Source organism: Phocoena sinus, chromosome 18, assembly GCF_008692025.1.
Source record: "Phocoena sinus isolate mPhoSin1 chromosome 18, mPhoSin1.pri, whole genome shotgun sequence".
Lineage (NCBI taxonomy): Eukaryota > Metazoa > Chordata > Mammalia > Artiodactyla > Phocoenidae > Phocoena > Phocoena sinus.
This window is the reverse complement of record NC_045780.1, coordinates 11,260,208-11,281,824: the sequence shown is the minus strand read 5'-3', so window position 1 is coordinate 11,281,824 and position 21,617 is coordinate 11,260,208. Positions and strand designations below refer to the sequence as shown.

Here is a 21,617-nt window from a genome sequence, read left to right as displayed (position 1 = left end):
TCTCCCGCTGCGGAGCACAGGCTCCGGACGCGCAGGCTCAGCTGCTGTGGCTCACGGGCCCAGCCGCTCCGCGGCATGTGGGATCTTCCCGGACCGGGTCACGAACCCGTGTCCCCTGCATGGGCAGGCGGACTCTCTATCACTGCGCCACCAGGGAAGCCCTGGCAGACAGATTCTTAACCACTGCACCACCAGGGAAGTACCGAAACTGCCCTTAGGTGGTGGTGTTGTTGTTTATTTCTTTGTTTCTTTGATTTGAAAGGTTATTAGAACAAGAAACTAAAGATATACATCTCTCACAAGTCCATGTCATGTGACAGTTTTCCTCATATTTATTAAATAGGTTTTAGTTTTGCTTGTTTGGGCAAGGATGTTAGAATTGAAAGAACAAAAGATTACTCCATAGAACATGATAATAATATTCAAACACTAGATGAACAACATGAAAAATAGGTTTTTCTTAGTTGTTCTTAAGGCTAAAACTTAAAATAACTATATAAAGTTTTTTTGAGAAGACAGAAAATTTCGGTAATATTACTGGCAAAACACTAGAGAAGGAAAAAGGTTAAGAGGTAAAGATAACAATTTGGCATTTTTTAAATAAAACCTTGTGAGAGCAGATTAAGACAAATCAGAATAATAGCATTAGGAATAATATAGAAGAGAAAGAATCAAGATGCTTCTGAAATATCTAGCTTAAAGAAAAAAAAAGAACGGTGATATGTCACTAACTGAAGAAGAAAGCAAAAAAGAAGCAAGTTTGTTCAGGAAAATAATGAATTAATTGAGTATGCAGAATCTCTGGGACATTTATATCTGTAAGTCAATGAAACTATGGTCATATATTTAGGGAACATTCAAACAGAGGTGATAATCAAATTTTGGAAATTGATGAAATTACCTAGGAATATAGGATGGGAAGATGGCTAAGCCAGTTATTTCCACTCTTAGAGATACTACTGAGTTTACTTAATGCATGTTTAATCTACAGATTACATAATCTTGGAGAGAAAACAATTACAGCAGAAAACTCAGGAGAGAATTAAACAGCAGTAGTGACATTTCTATGGCAACAGGACAGAGAATGTAAACACAGAAACAAAATAAGAACTCTAACATCAACAAAATATCACAGTGGAATAGTTACTAGCATGGGCTAACTTTTCTTAAAGAGTGTAATTGTCAAAAGGCATAAAGTCAAGTCTAGCACTTAGTCTAAATTTAGCTAATTTATAGATCTTGTCTACAGGCTTGGCTTTACCCTAACATGATGTCTCAGAATCTTTATTTATGATGTGGTTTACATTAAGAGCTACACAAAAATGTAAACTTTTCAAGTTGTATTGGTCTGAAATATAAGCATTTTGCTAGCAAACAAAATATCTAAGAAAATAAAAATCTTTGGTTTGTGTCCACAAGGTGTCATATAAAAAGATTTTTTCTACCAACTATACAATTTTTTGCTTTTCTATTCCACTGACTCTCTCAGTAGACAACTAAAATCTATAACTCAGTAGCTAGATACATGGAACTTCAACATAAATTTTGACCTCTTGATTATAAAACACAATTAAAAGTTTATTAAATTTGAATATTAAAATATTTTCAAATGCCTCATCAAAATATTTATACAGTAATAAAAATCTTATTTTTTTTACTGTGAATGATAAAAGAATTATTTCAAGAGAGCAGTAATTTTGATATTTCAATAAGAATTCTATTCAAATACATAAGTTTTGTAAAGTTTATGATCTTATTCACCTAGAAATAAAAATAAACACCAATGAAAAATTTTATAACAGTAATTGCAAATAGAAAACAGGTCAGTACTCAAAAAACCTACCTTAATTTCCCATTATGCATTTATAGAACACACTCTCAGATGATAGCACAAACTTCAGCTTAGATGAATTACATGTTTCCAGAATGCTTCTTTGTAACACTAAAGTACTTTGAGGATTTAACCCAAGTGACTTCAATAGAAGCTAAGCATGAGCAGGATAGAAAGTATAAATGATTGCACCTGTGCAGGTTATATTACTGACAGGAGACTTCCAACTTTTCAGTAGTTCTCCACAGTTTCTGTAGCAATAGGCCATGTCAGTACACAAAGGAGAAATATTACTAGCCTGAGTGATCTTAATCTTGTCAGAACAGGCAGTTGGGTGCCAGATGCCTCTTTTTCTTACTGTTTTTCATTGAACCTAATGAGTTCATCTAATGCATGTTCGGAAAAATATGGGGTTAAGTTCAACAAATGACATGATTTCTACATGGTGACCTCATTTAACACATTCCTTCCGCCAAAAATCTTGTTTTATGATAATTTATGAAGTGTTTCAATATTTCTTACCTATTAAATTACTCAAATTGCTATTTTCCAAACTACCTTAACAAGGAATAACATGAAAGGAACATATAGCTTCTTGTTAGTATAGCACGAAAAATTACATCAAGATTACTTATTTGCTTTTCAAACAGTAATACTAAGCAAACTATTCACATTAGAGTAATTTAAAATAAACATAAAGATCTGTATATAACTTGTATATCTTGTTTATATTAAATGCAAATTAGTTAAATTGCATAAAAATTAACCAAAACTCCAAAGAGAAAAGAAAATACAGATCCCAACCACTCTATCGGCTATTCTCTCTACTTATCTTCAATTTCTACCTCTCATCCCTAGCTCTGGTCCCTTTATCTGCAGATCAGTATCTCCCACCCTAAAAGAACAACCTCTTACTCCCACCTCCCTTCAGGTACTTTGGGTATTTCTCCTTCCTTTCTGAAAAGGATATGTCATAAGAAAGATAATGGGAATGTAGTCAAATTGATAAAGGTTTCAATTCTGGCTCCACAACTTACTAGTTTTCCATGTTATCTTGAACAAGTTAGTTACGCTTTGAAAGCTGCAAGGACCGCACTTGAAAAATATAGACCTTATGTGTGCTATGAGGATTAAGAAATGTATCAGGCTATCACCTGTAATGTACTTGCTTGATTTAGCTTCCCAAAGGCTTAGAAGATTTCCACAGACATCTCAAAATTAATACATCTAAAAATGGAAGTCTTGGTCATTCTCTTCAAATAATCTACCTCCGTTCTTGCTTGTTTTGACAAATGATTACTTATCATCTTGGTACTTCAGACCAGACAGCTAGGTATTATCTTTGAAAACTTCTCATACCCTCATGCCCCAGATCCAATCTTTTACCATATCCTGTCAATTTTACTTCCAAAGTATGTCTAATTTATCTTCCTGTTTAATCTCTACTGCCGCTACACCTTAGTCCTAAGCAATAGCAGTTCTTACCTAGAAAGCAATAGTCTCCGATGGTTTATTCAGTTACCCTCAATGCCCCTCTAAATCTATTCCCTCATTGTACTCAGAATACTCTTGTAAAATTATAAACCAGAATACTCTTGTAAAATTGTATGATACTTGTAGCAGGCAGAATTATGCCCCTCTCTCCCAACGACGTCCACGTCCTAATCTCCATAACCTGTGAATATTACCTTACATGGCAAAAAGGACATTAAATGGAAGGGCTTGGAGAAGAAACTAGCCTGGATTATCCAGGTCAGCTCAATCAAACTTCAAAGCAGAAAACCTTTCCTAGATGTGCTCAGAGGAAGATATGACTACAGAAGAATAGCCCGAAAGATGCACAGTTCTTGGTTTTAAAAATGGAGGAATAAGAAACAAAGCCATAAGCCAAGAATATGAGTGGCCTCTGGAAGGTGGAAAAGGCAAGGAAAATGGATTCTCCTCAAGAGCCTCCAGAAAGGCATGCAGCCTTGAGGATGTCTTGATTTTAGCCTGGTGAAATCCATGTAAGACTTCTGATCTATAGAACTATAAAATAATAAATTTGTGTTGTTTTAGGCCAGTAAGTCTGTGGTATTTTGTTATGGCAGCAATGGAACACTAATATAACACTCCTCTGCTTAGTTTAAAAACCAGATCCTTAGTATAGTTTACAAGCCCTACATGATTTGGTTCCTGCTTACCTGTCTAAATTCATGGAATGCTTCCCTTTCACTTGATCCTTATGTTCCACCCACATACGTTCCCAAAATATGCCAAGGAATTTCTCTGAATACGTGGCTACCTTTTCAGAAATGTGCTTCCACTATCCCCAGTCTTTTTCCCAAACTAACTGACTTCATTGTTTGGTTCAAAGCTTAAATATCATTTCTATAAGGCCTTTCCCAACCCCCAAATTAAATTGTTTCTTCTTTTGTACCTTCTCATAATAATCTGTAATTTTATTTCTTAGAATACAACATAGCTTGCAATTATATATTTAAGTGTGTGGTTTCTAAAAGTCTATCTTCCTCACTAGAATGTTAGCTTCATAAACATAGGGACTTTGTGATCACTATTATGTAACTCCAGTACCTAGTATGTAATAGGAAACCATTCATTTGTTCAGCAAATACATAATGAATGAATCATAAGGTAAGTTGGAAAAAAGATCAAATTAGAAGATGAAAGAAAAAAGAGAGGAGGGAGGCTTTTGTTGGTACCCTTACTAATACTGAAAACAGACATTTATTTTAAAGAGTCGAAGTCTAAAAAAAATATTTGTTAGGGAAAACTGAGCATGATTTTCAGCTATAAATAAGATTAAATATATAGGATATTTGACATCAGTATTCAATAAGAATTCTATAAATATTATACAAATGACAGTGTAGAGTACTCGTAAAATAAATTATAATGTACCCATATAATGAATTACGAGTCCATTAAAAATGACTCCAAAAGATAAAATAACAAATGTGCAAGCTGAAATCATAGTGTTTGATTATATGAATGTAGCAACTTATTTAATAAATGTTAGCTTTATTTCTAAGTATGCAATAAATAAAAACTGAGTGGTAAAAAAATTATTGGCATATCTTTCATTGTTCCCTTAATATATACTTCTAAGAGTAAAATTAGTAGAACAAGGATCACGGATATTTTTATTCTATGTAAAATGCACATTATTTATATTCTCACCCTTCAAAATTTTGCCCAATTTGAAAATTTTGGTACAGTTTTGTTTCAGTATAAATGTATTTGATTATGAGTAGATTTAAATACATTTCCCTTATTTGTACTTACATTGCCTTTCTCTTATTAACTGTTCAGCTATTTTTTACATTTTTCCATTACTGTGATATATTCTTTTAATTGATCTGTAAGAGTTCTTTATTTATTAAGGATTAACTTTTATCACTAAATGTAAATTTTTTCCTGTTTGCATTTTTTCTTTTAATTTTGTTAACATTTTCAGACATGCAGATAAATAAAACTTATTTAGTCATATCTTTACAACTTGATGTTATGATTTAAAACATCTTTTCTTATATTACATAAATTTTAATTTTCTTGAATTATGTTCAGTTTCCTTTTTCGCTTTAAATTTTAATACATGTGGAATTTATTTAGCCTGTTATATGGAATAAGGATATAAATTTATTTTTTTCAATTGGCTACCCCATTTGGTAATACCAATACCATTTGCCAAATAATACTTCCTCTTCCATTTGATTAGAAAAGTTATATTTATTATATATGGAATACTCATACAAATTCCTACCTATTTGTAGACTGTTTATGCCATATGTCTGTTCTCGTATCAGTGGCACAATATCTTAATTATTTTAATTCCTGTGAACATAATTCTTTTCCCTGACAATAAATTGCTAGAGGAAAACTAATACAACATATTTATTTGTAAGTTCACCTACATATTAACATTCTTCTTTTGAAACCTAATGTGGAAAATTAACATAAAGCTTCTACAGCTTCTAGGACAAGCTATGAATAAAAATTTCTTTTCTGTTTTAAGTATGTTTATTAATGAAATACATTTTATGGCTACCATCAATATTCAGCTTTTTAAAAATTGTTTAGCTTTCTCAATAACTTACCCATTTACTTAACAAATATTTACTGTATGTACTTCCAAGTGCCATGCTAGATATTAGGAATTACCTTCTTCAAGCACACATTCTAATAGACAAACAAATAAATAAATTGTATAAGTGCAAGAAGGGAAATAAAGAGGATGCCATGATAAGAAAATAAGGTGGTTGTGGGGTGGAAGCTCCTTAGCTATAGCAGTCAGGGAAAGCCTCTTTGAGGAGGTGACCTTTAACCAGACACCTGAAGGATAAGTACTCTCCAATCATACAAAAAATAGGGAGAAGAGAGAGCCAAAAACTAGGAACAAAATACAAAGATCACGAGGCAGGAAAGTGCTTGGCATGATTAAAGAACTAAAAGGTAGTTTCACTGTAGTGAGCAGATGCAAGAACCACTTGAGATGAAGTTAGGAAGGTAGTGATATTTTACTCTAAATGTTATGAGAAATTTTTATGTCAAAAAGAGACGTAATCTCATTTATATTTTAAAATAAACTGCGGCAAAACTATAAAAAAATCAAATAAAGATCAGCAAGACAAGAGGCAAGGAAACCACTTTGGAGACGACTGTAGTAATCCAGATAAGTTAGAACTAGAGTAGTCTTGGCACTATAAGTTAAGACATTTTAACTGTTTTGAAAACCATAGGAATCCCTTAGAAATTTTTAGAAAGAAAAATTATTTGTTATATTATAAAATATTTATTAAGTGAATGTATTAAATATAAATTACAATTCATTACTTTATTATTTTATATAATAATGTTATTTTAAAACTTGTCATCAGTAACAGACTAAATCAGCAGTCCCCAACCATTTTTGGCACCAGGGACTGGTTTCGTGGAAGACAGTTTTTCCACGGAAGGTTGGTGGGGGGGATGGTTCAGGTGGTAATATGAGCGATGGGGAGCAATGGGGAGCGATGGGGAGCGATGGGGAGCGATGGGGAGCGGAGCTGCAGATGAAGCTTCACTGGCTCGCCTGCCTCCCACCTCACCTCCTGCTGTGGGGCTCAGTTCCTAACAGGCCACGGACCAGTACCGGCCTGTGGCCCGGGAGTTGGGGGCCCCTGGACTAAATGACTAGAGACAAGAAGTCCAAGGAAGAAACTACGCAATACTCCAAGGGCTGAAGGACTATCAAAGATTAAGAAGAGAGAGGCCAAAGAGCTAGTTCAGAATTTTTTAAAAGGCTCAATAACGAGGTGAAAAAAGGCAGTAAAGTGTGAAGGAGTTGAAGAGTAGTCCAGATCAGTCTTCTCAAAACAGAAAATAAAAGCATAAAAGCTTGTATTATTTGACTCCATAGACATAAAATTAAATTTCAATGAATATATAATCAGAACAAAGGTAAACTGGGAAAAAAAATACAAAAACTATCCATGTTGTTGACTGAAAGTGTGGATATAGGTGATCAATCTAGACAAATGTTACTGTACTTGTAACTTTTTTCAGTACACATAAATAAACAAAAAGTTTTAAGCAAAGAGTGATCCCCCAAAAGAAATGCCTATATAAACATTTTGAACAAATACTGGGAATATAAATATTTAAAGTTTATAATGTGATGAACTTTTGCTTGTAAACTTATCTAATCCAAGTAGAACTGGTAATACTACTACTCATGGGAATAACATATAGCTAGCCTATTTTTGTTTTATTTTAATAACACGCAGAGTGGAGAAAGCCGTGTCACAGAGTTATGTTGATAGAATGAGAACTCAGAGAGCTCAGAACATGTATTCATTTTATACTTTTACCCAAAATGAAACTAGAAATGCTGTATCTTCAAAATATACCCTCAATGTTCTTCAATACTCATTTCCAATAATTTATCCCATATAGTTATAATCAAACATAAATTATATTTCAATGAAAGAAATAGATTCCAGATCCATAAATTTTGTTTATACCTATCTCCTTTTAATGTAAAATAAAATACAAGACATTCTATCAAATACATAAAATGATAGGAGATAACTTTTCAAGATGAGCAAAATCAAGATCATTCTTAAGATAGAGATATTTCATTAATAACTATTATATAATAAATATTATTAAAATAATTTTTATTAAATTATGCAAGATATCATAGAAACTGTGTACTTCCAACATTCTAACTTTTATTTTTGTTCTTTCATCTTTTCTCACACTAAAAATACATGATGCAATCCTTTCCTGCTTGGAAGTACTAAGTTCATTTAACACAGTTTATATGTCTGACAAAGAGGCCAGTTCTACTAATTTTTAAAGAGTGGAATGAAACTGGTTTCTTATCCTGTAAAAACACTAAGAATTGACTTTGTATTTCCAACATCATCAACAGAACTTTTCCTCTCAATAACCACTGCATGACAGCACGCAATAACAGTTACTTACTATCACCTTCCATATTATCATATAATTAAAAGAATAGAGGGGCTTCCCTGGTGGCGCCGTGGTTAAGAGTTCGCCTGCCGATGCAGGGGACACGGGTTCGTGCCCCGGTCCGGGAAGATCCCACATGCCGTGGAGCGGCTGGGCCCGTGAGCCATGGCCGCTGAGCCTGTGCTCCGCAACGGGAGAGGCCACAACAGTGAGAGGCCCACGTATTGGGAAAAAAAAAAAAAAAGAATAGAAAATTTACCACATTGGCCTTAAAGTAATTCAAAATTTTATTATACCACTAAGACCATTATGCAGTTCAGCTAAAATTGTTTCATAGTAAACTTTTCTTGATAAAGAAAGCAGTGCATAGATATTTTGATGCAGGCTCCTTAATCAGGTTAACCACTCCAGAGTATATTCTAGACACTGCAGTTAACCTTTTGGAACACACTTCTACACAAAACAAATTCCAGACGACACTCCAATCTAATCTAATCTAATTTAGTCTAATCCTTCTTAGTTTATCCAACTCAGAGTTAGATGCCTTTGTAAGCAATAAAGCTGAAAAGAATTTTTCCTTTATTTCATCATGTCCAAAGTTTGCACGTTTATGAAAAATATCTGTCCATTCATCAAGTTGTAATAAGAAATACTTTGCTGCTTTATTTGTTCCATAAGTTGTTCTTCCATATCATTAGCCAATGTATGAAGTACACTGCATGGTGGTATCATCTGGAGCTCAAGGTCCTCTCTAAAATTACTCCGGTTATTGGCAGAATTCAGTCCCTTGCCGGGAAGTGCTCTCAGCTCCTACAAGGTGATCTCAGGTCTTTGTTGCATGGTCACCTCCATCTCAGCAATGAAAAACTTCCTTTATTTCAGATCCCTCTCACACTTTGAGGCTCTCTCATTTCCTCTTCCAAACCAGCCAGAGAAAACTCTCTGCCTTTACAGGGTTCATGTGATTAGGTCAGAGTTACCTGTATAATCACCTTTTCTTAAAAGCAACTGTGCTAAAAAGATGCGAATCAAGTATCAAAGGAGAAGAAAAAAGACAAGACTAAAAGACCCACAAAGCAATGAACCAACCCTTGAGTAGTTACAATGGATTGAATAATGTTCCCTCCAAATTCATGTCCCCCCAAAACCTGTGAATATGACCTTATTTGGAAATAGGGTCTTTGAAGATATAATCAAGTGAAAATGAGGTCAAGCTGGATTAGAAAGGGGCCCATGTCCAATATGACTGGTATTCTTACAAAAAGAAGGAAATCTGGACACAGGCACAGAGAGAAGATGGTCATGTGAAGATGGAGACAGAGATTGGAGTTGATGCTCACACAAGCCAAGGAAAGCTGAGGATTGCCAGCACCCACCATAAGCTAGGAAGAAACAAGGAAGGATCCTCCCGTAGAGCCCTCAGGGAGAGCATGGCCCTGCTGACACTCTGATTTGGACTTCTAGCCTCCACAACTATGAGAGAATACATTTCTCTTTTAAGCCAAAAAAAAGAAGCAACTGTGCTAACATATATAACATAACCCTGTCACAAAAGTAAAATCTATCATATTCACTGTCTCAGGAATTATGCAGGGTGTGTACACGGGAAAATCCTGGGGGGGGGCATAGTTTGGCTCACCTTTGTTCTGCACAGACTAATCTCATGTTAATCTTACCCAGAGACATCATTTTGGCTATTTTATTTTTCATTTCTAAGACTGCAAATTGGTTCTTTTACAAAAATCTTCCATTTTTCTTCACATTATGTTCACTTTTTCCTTTAAATTGAAAAACATCTTGAACATATTTATAATAGATGTTGGAATGCCCTTATCTGACGATTCTGCTATATCTATCCTTTCTGAATCTGTTTCTATCGACTGATTTTTTTCTTCTGCTTATGCATCACATTTTCTTGCTTCTTTGCACATTTAATGATTTTTTATTAGATGCTTAATGTTGAATTTTACATTGTTTGGTGAAGAATTTTTTTGTATTCCTTTAAAAAGAGTTGGAATTTTGTTCTGACAGAAAATTAAATAACTTATGAGTTTGATGCTTTCGAGGCTTGTTTTTCTCAACTTTTTTGTTGTCATTATATAGTAGCCTTCATTTTAGGGCTAATTTAGTCCCACTAATAAGACGTGACTCTTCTGCAATCTCCAGTGAATGCCACCACTGTGCATATTATTATACATATAATTAGGTAGCCTTAATTTGCAGATGATACTTAAAGAAATATAATGGAATATAAATATAAAAACTATATTTTGCTTTCAATAGCCAGGTATAAATACAACATATTATATCTTCTTGAAACCTGAGGTGTATGATTGTTTATAAACAATTAGATTATGGATGGTTATTGTATAACAATTTATGAAATTTAAGAATATCCAAACAGGTCAGGAGATGAGGTTAATATTACCTTTGTAAAATGAGTGGGCAAAGCTCTGCTCAGGAATTAACTTGGCAAGGAATCCATGGTTCAAACTTGGATGAGGGATAGATGGTATGACCACAACTGTGGAGAAAATTATGGAATCAAATTTGAGCCAGCATGTAACAACCTGCAACATGGTCCACTGAAGATCCAAGACAGTTCTATATCACTACAACATGCAAACATACTAGTAGTAAAGACCACATCTCTGGAGGAAGGAAAGAAGTTATGTATTAAGAGAAAGGAAATAATATACTCGTTAAGTAGAGTAATTTTAGCAACATATACAGAGACATACAAACAGAAGAAAATCAGAACTGGAAGGTTCACTAAAATATTGCTTGCTTTATACACATATGACTGTTATGCATGTATTAAAAATGAAGAAAGAGTTGATTAACATATAGAGTCTCAGGGTTTTAAATGGTCAAAAGACATAAACTGCAATGGTGGGATAACATTTAATTTGAAGAATAAAGTTAAAAGTAAAAGTATACTACAAAGAAATATCATGTTTACGTACTAAAAATAAATACAGCATGCAACAGCAAAGAATTATAGTTAAATATAAATCTGTATTTCCACAACAGTGATAAAAAGTAAATGAGATATGATATGAATATGGAAAACAAAATGCAGAGATTTGACCACTAATTTCTACTCACTTTTAAAAATATTCATTTAATTTGTATATCATATGCATTTATTTAGGAAAGATAATTTCTATTACAAATTAATCCAGAGGTACATGAAATAACCACTGGGTTACTAAGGTCACACTGCAAACAACAGAGAAACAACCTTGATGTAAACACCCGGCAAGAAATGCAATTGATAAAAGGCTCCCCATGATATTAAAATATTAGTTGCCAGAAAATGTGTTTATCATTTCCAAGCAGAGTAGATAAAGCTGATAATGCATGAACTTCTACAACATGAGCATCTTCTATAGATGAGAAAGACAACATGATCCAAAATGGTTCACTGATGTCTAGAAGTCTTTTTCTGATTTTAGTTGAAGCAACTTTGGTATAAAGTTTAGAATGTATGTTTGTTTATTATAAACCTCTGACAGAATATTTAGATACTGAAATAACTATACACAACGAATGAAAGAAAGAAAGAAAGAAAGAAAGAAAGAAAGAAAGAAAGAAAGAAAGAAAGAAAAAGGAAAGAAAGAGGGATGCTATCTTTGATCTTGGGTATAAAGATTTACACTTTGGCTTATTGTTGATATTGAACTACTCTATAAGGACCTCCTACTTTCATATGTTTATAAAGTTTAAATTATACATTTAAAATATATGAGTTATTTGCATATTAAACAGTAGTATAAATGATTTGTATTAATAAATAGAAAAATTAAAACCAAAACTCTGATAAAATGAGAATATAGGAAGTATCATTCTACATTTTTGTGTAATTAAAGAATATTAAATCGGCATTTATATACCACCTACTTATAAATACTTGAGGTGATTATGAATAGAACCAGTTTAAATCTAGATGTAAAATGAAATAAAAAGGAGATAAATGATGATGAAAATTCAAATAATTAGACAAATATTAAGTACCTGTACTTGTTGGTGAATTTATTTCTTGTCTGATGTTTCTACCTGGCTGGCTTCCAGTTCTTGCAGTCTCTCGCTGGGGTTCTAAAATGTCACGATACTTGGAAACCATCAGAACCGAAATGAAGTAAACAACAGCTAGAGCTAAGAACTGTGCCTGCTTGCTATCATCCTGCATAAAATGAAAAGGCAGTGTTGACACTCAAAACTTTTAAAGTATAAGTTCTTTGAGTACAAGAAACTATTGTTGTTTCATCTTCTTTATGGAGGCAAAATATGACATTTAACTTTTACTAAAACTTGCTAAGTATACACTGCTATTTAGTAAGTATCATCTAAGTATAGATAAAAAACTCCATAAATATATCATCTGATTTACAGGTTGGAACGTAATTTCAAAAAATGAGAATGTTAAGATTTTGCTGAATATGCCACAAAATTTTATTCTTTGTCCTCTCCACTACTAGTATCTACTACTTCCATAACAGAGAATGCATATTTATAAGATATGCAGATAGCACAAGCTTGAAAAGAATAATTTAACATCTGAATAAAAAAAAGACAAGAGTTTCAAATATACTTTCAAGTAACTGAAAAAAAATTAACAGAATAAAATTACAATTGGAATACATATACAATTCTAACATACCACTACCTGAGCAGGAAACAATATGAGTAAACTAGGGGAGGTGTACAAATGGGGGAGCATGAAGCCTGAATTGTTTACAAGTTCAATATGAGCTAAAAGTGTGATATGGCAGCTTAAGAAAAAGCTAACACAATGTCTGACACATAACAGATAAAAAGAAGTAACAGCACCACTATTCTCCTCTGGAAAAATGAGGTAATTTTTCCAGTGCAGAATTGGGAGCCAATATTTGAGGCTCCCGATTTCAAAAGCTCAATGACAAAATGAAATTTTTCCAGAGGAGAGCAGCAACGTGGTAAAAGGTCTGAAAAAGACTGACCAAGTTAGGATAAAGCGGTAATAGCTTTAAAAACGCAGATTGCTGTCTAGTAGAGAAGATAAGTTTAAAATAAGTATGCTTTGCAAAACTATAAAGAGCCATATAACCTTGAGAGTTCTACCCAAAAAGCCTAAATAATCATCATATAGGGAAAAATTGTTAATGGACAAATTTAAATGACCTCTAACACTATTTCCAGATTAGACTATATCCAAGTCATCATATATAGATGGTTATTAAGCCTTTTTTCTAAGCTAGGTTAAAAGTGATACTCAAGCCAAAACTGCAAGTAATTACCTTGGTCCATAGATAACACAGAAATAAGGAAAACAAACATGCATTAAAGTCTAGTAACTCCATAAACAGGCACTTTACATTACTATTTCATTTAGGCGCAATGTGAGCAAGATTCAAAATTTATGTGCATTTGTTAGAAAAAAAGACAATGAGAAATATTTACTGATGATTTAATACTATGAAACAGAATTAGTACAGGTAACGCAAAAAATGACCAAACTCGATTAAATTTGTTCTGAAATATTATGAATTTAGTATTTCATACTCTGTGGGTAACAGACAGCTTTTATATATATAATTTTTTTTAAAGACCTAATTTTTTATCTCATGTGGTTTTGAAATTAAGGCAACTAAAAATGACTATTGATTCGTAAAAATTTCAAAAGTTAAGGAGAAATCTTACTATAATTTCTACAATTGACTATAAAATATAGCAATTGTAAAACACTTCCAAATTTTGGAGATTATTTAAAATGAAAATAAAAGTGTACCTTAGAATTTATGAAATATGGTGGTAAAAAAGAGAGTGCTTTGCAAAGATCTACTTTGGGATTCTGACTCGACCTCACACTAGCTGTGTGATCTTAATGTTTTTGAGTCTTAGCTTTCTCTTAACCTTTTACTGAAAGCTGAGGTAATATATACTAAGTGTCTGATACACAGTATAAACTCAATGAACACAAATTATGTTACCTCCCTGATGTTTGGAAGGTACACCTGAGAACACTAATTCCCTTCCTTCAGGAAGAAAGCTAATAAGCACCACTGTTGAGTTATCCAGTATAGTTACAAAACATCTATAGATACTAGAAAAATTATGATAATCTACCACAATAACCTGATTCAGAATTTACTAACAATTTAAATGCAATGTCACACTTAACATAAACCCCTTCTATGTTAGGTTCGAATGGGTCTCTTGGAGATGAAGACATACTCCACGTTTAAATCATCTGTCATTAAAAAAAATTCTTTCCACAACATGTTTTTTTTCAGGATGAATAATTCGCATTTCTAAATGGTTAAACTGTTAGTGAGTAATTTTTTTCCCCAAGTCCAAATTCAAGTCCAGATTATAGAGTTTCTCACAGCATGATTTTTATACTATTATATGTTTTATCTCCGATTTTAAAAAATTCCTTTTTTTTTATTAACTATAAAAGCAGTACAGGTTTACTACAGAAAATATGAAAATACAAAAAAAGTACAAAATAAAAACTGTTTACCTAGAGATAATCACTGGTAGCACTTGGGTACTTTTTTCCAGACTTTTTTAAAAAAGGTGAACATGTGCATGTATGTACACTTGGCATACAAATGCAATATTTGCGTAGTATAAGTATTTTTGCATACTGCTGCTTTCCCTTAAAATATATCATGAGCATTTTACATGTCACTAAGTTTCCCTCAAAAATATGATGTTAATAGCTGCACAGTTTCTTGTTAAATGAATATACTATGGTTTATTAAGCTCTATATTGGATATTTACAATGTTATCAATTTTCCTGAAGGCAACTCTGATGAGCACATGGACTTAAATAGCTTAAGGAGAACCACTGGGTAATAGCATCAATATTTATAAGAGTTTTAACACATGTTGGTAAAGAGCTTTCCAAAAAGTTTATTCAACTTCTATTCCTACCAGTGATAAGTCATAGAGCATGTTTCAATGCACCCTTGTAATGACAGGTACTATTATTTAAATTTTTTAGTTTATTTAATGGTAAAATATTTATCTCACTCTTGTTTTAAATTTGCATGTCTTTGACTGCTGGTTATACTGACTTTTAAATCATATGTTTGTTACCTTATTTTCATATTTTACATCCATTGCTTATTTTTCTGTTGGTATGGTTGTAATTTTCTTAGTGATTTATAAGCACTGACATATATTAAAGAGTGAGAATTTTTCTATCATATATTCCTACCATGCAGTATTATGCTGTATGACTTAAATATATTTTAACCACTTTCTCAAGTACAAAGTACTCTATCCAATTTATTATTAAATGTAAGTTTAAAACATAAACTTCCTTCTACGTTTCATAAATCATCAATTAAAATAAGAAAAACAGAATCCAAAATGGCTGATAAACTGCAACTATACTAAGGAGTACTGCCAATCTTGCGTCTGCTGTGAAATGCTGTGTATGTTTCTACACAATTTGTGGAAAGGCCCATCTTATCTATCCTTACTTTGGATAAGTGATCATATAATTGGAGGGTTTCATGAAACCGTTTCCTTAAGCTATCTTTTCAATAAGCTTTATTAAGCAACCTTTCTAACTCAAATTCCCATTGATATCTATATTTTAAAATGCAGATTCTTATCTCAAAAGTAACTGCCCCCCAAATGTAACTGCCAATAACACCTTAATGAATTAATCCCTTTTATCCATAATATAAGGAACATTGATATTAGCAAAATATTCAGTACCTAGAGATGGAGCAAGGAATACTAAAAGACAGGAGTAGGTGATTCAAGATAAACTCAAGTATAATTTTCAAAGTTATCCCTATTCTTAGTATCCATACAAAAATTAAATAAAAATTTAACGTCATTAAAAAAAATAACATATCAATAAGCTTTCAGATAAAGCTAAGCATGTTATATATCTACAATCCCTGACACTAGGACATTTAGTTTTAATATGAAGCTTTCTTATACAATTTAAATTATTTTACACAAATGACAGTGGAAAGTTTTTTCCTGGGAAATCAAGCAGGCATAACTTACCACATCCCGAAAGACAACTGCACGAAGGCGATTGATATCAACATCCTGAAGAAGTCTATCAGGATCCTTAATCGGAGAAAGGTTACCTGGAACATTCTCTAGTGGAGTCTTAAAAAAAAAAAATAAAGAGAGAGAATTGTGAAAAAATAGTATAATACAGAAACTTATATAGCAGTATAATTTCTAATACCTTTAATTTAGTCATTAAACTGGCCACATTCTTTACCTCCTCTCTTCATTGAACAACATTTATTGTCAACAATATGCTATTACAAGGCACTGTTTCTGTTCTCTTCTACTCTTGTCATGGTTTCACTTACTAGTGTTCTTATTCTTTATCAGCATAGCTACCACTATAGACAAAGAAAGGCTAGAAGATTATGGCATAAAAAATATTAATCTTATACTCTGGGCTCAAATCTCTGCTGTGTGACCTCAAGCTTTTTAGTAAATTTTTCTGAGCCTCACATTCCCCACCTCTAGTTAATAAATCTCTTTAAGTCATCGCGTTCATTTATCCATCATGCTTTTATAATGTATGAAATTATTACGTTACATTATTACATGAGATTTCATATGTGAAAGCATTTCATGATCTACAGAATATTAGAAAGGTGAGCAAAAAAAAAAACTTTAGTCGTGGCGTTAATATTAAAGCTGAAAGACGTTAAAGATCATTACCACCAAAATCCTTTTTATAGCTGAAGACACAAAAATCCACACATTTTAGGTAACATGTCACATAACAAACTTGCAAGACAACAAAGATCCCTGAAACTCAATCTAGTACTTTTTCACTTACATAATATGTTAAGAATTGTGTGGATTAGATTATATATGTAAAGTACCAAATACAATTCCTGCATATAAAGTAACCTGTTACTCTAACTAATTAATAATAAATAAGTCTCCTTCTGTTTCTCTGTAAACCTGAATTATTCTATTTCACTCTTAAGATGACTGACTCCTTTGCAGCACAGAATAGTGAAAAGAGTATGGTATTTGAAGGTTGATAATTATTTGGCTTCCATTACAATTCCAAGACTAACCAGCCATATAACCTTAGGTGAGATACTTAACCTCTCAGAACCTCAGCTTTAATATGTAAAAATAGGCTAATAATCTTTATCAGAGAAAGATTAAAGAAATAATATACTATTCATAGCATAGATGGAAACTTTGTATATATTTTAATTTATATACTATTTTACAGTTTACAAAGTACTTCTATGTCCATAATCTAATTCGAGACGTTTTTATAGGAAAAGCTTGTATTACTGCTCCTTTTTAGAAAGTATAAAAAATGAGGTGCAAAGAAACCATGTGACTGATACAAGTTCACTCAGGTTAGTAACACACCAAAATTAACTAAGGTTTACTTACTCAAGTGTCACATTAAAAATGAATAAAAATAGAGAAGAAAGAAAAAAAACAACTCTCTCCATTGATTCTCTATTCTGAAACGTGCTTTCTTACCAAGTCAACTTTTCCCTAATATTTCTATATCCATCACTTATAATCCATCTTTCATTGCCAAGGTTCTTGCTAGAGAGACACTGACTAGCTCAACTAAATTACTATGGATTTCCCTCTCACTGCGCTTTTTTGTCCATGTTCTACAATCAGTGTACTACTTGGCTTGACAAGCTTGAAATGTTCCCTATTATCTTCTGAATTAAGTAGACACCTTTAAGATCTAAGCTCTCAAAAATACTAACTTATTTATTCATTTCATGATATATATATTGAATGGCTAACTGCTAGAGAGAGGAAGGAAATTACTATTAATTGAATGTTCACTGCATTTCTGGAATTACTAAGTACTTTAACGCATTATTGCTTTTTATTTAATTCATACAAACACCTTATACATTAAGATATATATATATATATATATATATATATATATATATATATACACACACACATATTCATTTTAAAGACTGGAAAACTGTCTTCCAGTCTTTAAAATGAAAAACTGAGGCACAAGAGACTAAGGAATGTGTCTTGGTTCATAAAACCAGTAAGTGGTAGAGCCAGGATACAAACTCAGAACTGTTTGATTCTAGAGTTTGTGCTGTGCGATATACGCTCTGTAACTACAAAGATGTATAAGAAACGAACATGCCCTCAAGTAACATACAGTCTCCTGTGCCTACACAAATAACATGAAGCATGACTGCTGATATGTTTCTAGTTAATTTTCTAAGCAATGAAGGGTTTTGTGGAGACTTGTCAGCAATAAAATAATATATGGTCTAATTATTTTAGGAATGTGTCTCTAACAGTAGTGAAAAAGAAAGACGCTACACTACAGATAAACTAAATGTGTGGCTGTTCTGCCTGAAAACTGCAAAGTTTGAAGCCACAGAACTTTTTAAATGAATTAAACTTTTACTTCATGCCTTCATTTATTGAGCCTTCATTGTTTCAGTATCAAACATCTAATTACAAGTACCGTGAGTGACAAGAGACATGCCAGGTTTTATGAAAATATCAAACAGAGGAACTTCCCCTAGACTGGGTTGGCAGTGAAGGTATTAGAAAACATTTTCCTCAGAGAGTTGAACTTAAGCTAAAGCCAAGAGTGGAACAGAGTCACTGGGGTGAAAAATAAGGATGGACATTTCAAGAAAGGGGAAGCTATGTGTAAGTCTGAAGGTTAAAACAAATTCTGATGAACTGCGTGAAGTCTACAGTGTGACTAAAATAAAACAGTAATAAATAAACAAGATAAAATAGTAAAAGCAAGGGTAAGGGATTCCAAGTTGTAGCTGAACTAAGCAACAGTCAAGCATGCAGGACCTTAAGTCACATTACTGAAAGTCTGAAGTGATGCAAATGGTCAGTTGAACATACAATAAATAGAGCTAATTTAGAATGAGAATCACTGCTGCATTCTGAAATACTGTACACCATTCATTCATTTCATGGGCATTCAATATATTTTTGTTGACTATCATGGGAATTCTATCCCCAAAAGCATATCCATTTAAAAAGCACATTATTCATATACTGAACTCTGTGAAAATATATGTAACTATTAAAAATAGTAATAATTAAGAACTTTTCAGTGCTATGTACTGATATAATCCTTCCTTATAAGAACCCTACAAGGTAGAAATTATTAGTATCTTCATTGAGTAACCAAAAATTACCAGTCTCAGAGAGGTTAAGTAATCTTGGTAATACAATTCTGAAGAAGAGAAGCCAGGACCAGAGCCTCCATTTGCCTGATTATCAAGCAATACCATGTCACTTTGTTCTCATGAACTTAAAAAAAAAATTTTTAAGGTACATTGTATTTAACATAGAAAATGCTTAATTACCTTGGAAGCTGCTGTGGCAGTCACACCTTGGGGAGCTTCTTGAGGTTTACTGCTTGCATGTGAAGGTTTGTTCCCCCTGTCTCTCTGTCTCTGCCGACATTCTAAACAGTTTCTCACAGCAACACAGCAAACTATTTTAAAAAATGAAAGCATATTATTGATGTAAATTGCTGACCTTGACGTTTTAAAAAATTGCTTGGCTCTATTTTTTCTTTCTTTCCACTTTCTCCATCACATTATTATCCTTAAAATCAACCAGATCAATAAATATTGTTTTAAATTAGGAAACACAGTAATGAAAAGTATACATAAAACATTCATGTAGTTAAAAAATAAAAACAAATTACCCATAAACTACCAACCAGCTGAAGAAACAGAATACTACAGGGTCTTTGAAGCTCCCAATATATCCTTCCTTATTCTATCCCCTTCTAACCTTCAAAATTCTGAAATTTATGGATCAATTAAAATTTTTTAAAAACTTATTCATATTTGATGATTTTTTAAATAATAAGCCTCCTGCCCTTAAGATGACTATCTTGGTGACTATATAGAGCACAGCTCCTCATTTCAGGCAATAACAGGGTACATCCATATAGTCAAGCCTCACAAGTCCCAATATCTACCTATTTTCATGGTGGGAACATCACCTTTGTCAACAAGCATTCAATAAGTACATTCTGTCTATTCACTTACTTATTTTAAGAAGCAGTAAAGCATAGTAATAAACAGTACAGATTTTGGAATCAGGCCACCTAAGTTTGAATCCTGGCTCTGCCACTTATGGGCTGTGTGATCTTGGGCCAGCTGCTTAAACTATCTGTGCCTCAGTCTCCTCATGGTAAAATGAGTATAAACACAGTAACCTCCTTAGAGGACTGTTATGAGGACTAACTGAATCAATATATGAAAAGTGCTTAGAACAGTAAACAGCACATACATATAATTGTTTGCTTCATTATTATTCACTTATAAAACTTTCCTGTGGATGATAAAAAAAAAAATCTGCTAAGAATTATTAGGATAAAAATGAAATCAGCAGTAAAGCTTTGGAATATATTCAGAAATAAAAGTTCAGAATAACTAAATAAATGCAGTTTTCAAGATATCCGGGCATTTAAAAAAATATTTCTCTTTCTAACAAAGTTCAATCTGTAAGCTATTCTTAAATATCAATGGAAATGTCCATGATGGCCCACAGTAATTATTCCACACCTCTTGGCTGACAGAGAGATCTCCATGTGGTCAATCAATCTTTCCCTTATAATGGAGATGAAATGACTCCTCTCAGGAAAATACAAAAATACAAAACAACATTAAAAAGTACATTTATTCCACCATTCTTAAATCAAGTTCTTATTCCGTCCTTGGATTAGAAACAATTTCTCCCCTGCAACTATATATTTTTTTTTTTACATAATTTTAAAAATTATGGATAAAAATAATACATATCAAGAACGTCCTCCCTATCAAATACCTTACTTTCTCATGTCCTCTCTGTTCACACTTTAAGGCAAGTATGAAAATAGTAGCCATTTTGGTCTGAAAACAGTAGTTGTCTGGTCCCCTGTAAAGACTAAATAATATAAATAATTTTTCCCTTTAAAAAAGGTAACAGATGTAAGAATGATTCCTGCCTAAGGAGCTGGTCTAAATTTACTAAGAGTTTTCAGGACTAAATTTTATTTGTAACACAAGATAGCGGCAAAAAAAATCATAGGTATAGTAATGTTTATTAGTGTTAATGTTTATTAGTGTTATTAGGTACACTAATGTTTATTAATGTTAACTGTGCATTCTGAGAAAGTGAGATTGGCATGGTCAATTTTCCTTTAGCATTATGTGTATAAAACTAGTTGTTGGTTTTCTGATACATTTGTGTGCCCAGGACAACTACCCTCTGTATTAGTTTACCAAAAATAAGGATTCATAAATATATTTACATTAAAATCACTTCAGTGAAAAAGGTTTTTGTCCAACTGAT

General features: G+C 32.7%; 1 protein-coding gene across 7 annotated transcripts in view; it reads right to left on the bottom strand.

The window, feature by feature from the left end:
- The window catches only part of NBEA (neurobeachin), a 620,064-nt gene that overhangs the window by 389,111 nt on the left and 209,336 nt on the right, over positions 1 to 21,617 (bottom strand). For all 7 annotated transcript variants that reach the window (XM_032611436.1, XM_032611437.1, XM_032611439.1 and 4 more), the window contains 4 exons: positions 19,634 to 19,764; positions 16,305 to 16,412; positions 12,305 to 12,473; positions 10,716 to 10,811 (listed from right to left, as the gene is read on the bottom strand). In XM_032611436.1, coding sequence (XP_032467327.1) covers positions 10,716 to 10,811; positions 12,305 to 12,473; positions 16,305 to 16,412; positions 19,634 to 19,764 — 504 coding nt within the window. The remainder of the gene's footprint in view (positions 1 to 10,715; positions 10,812 to 12,304; positions 12,474 to 16,304; positions 16,413 to 19,633; positions 19,765 to 21,617) is intronic.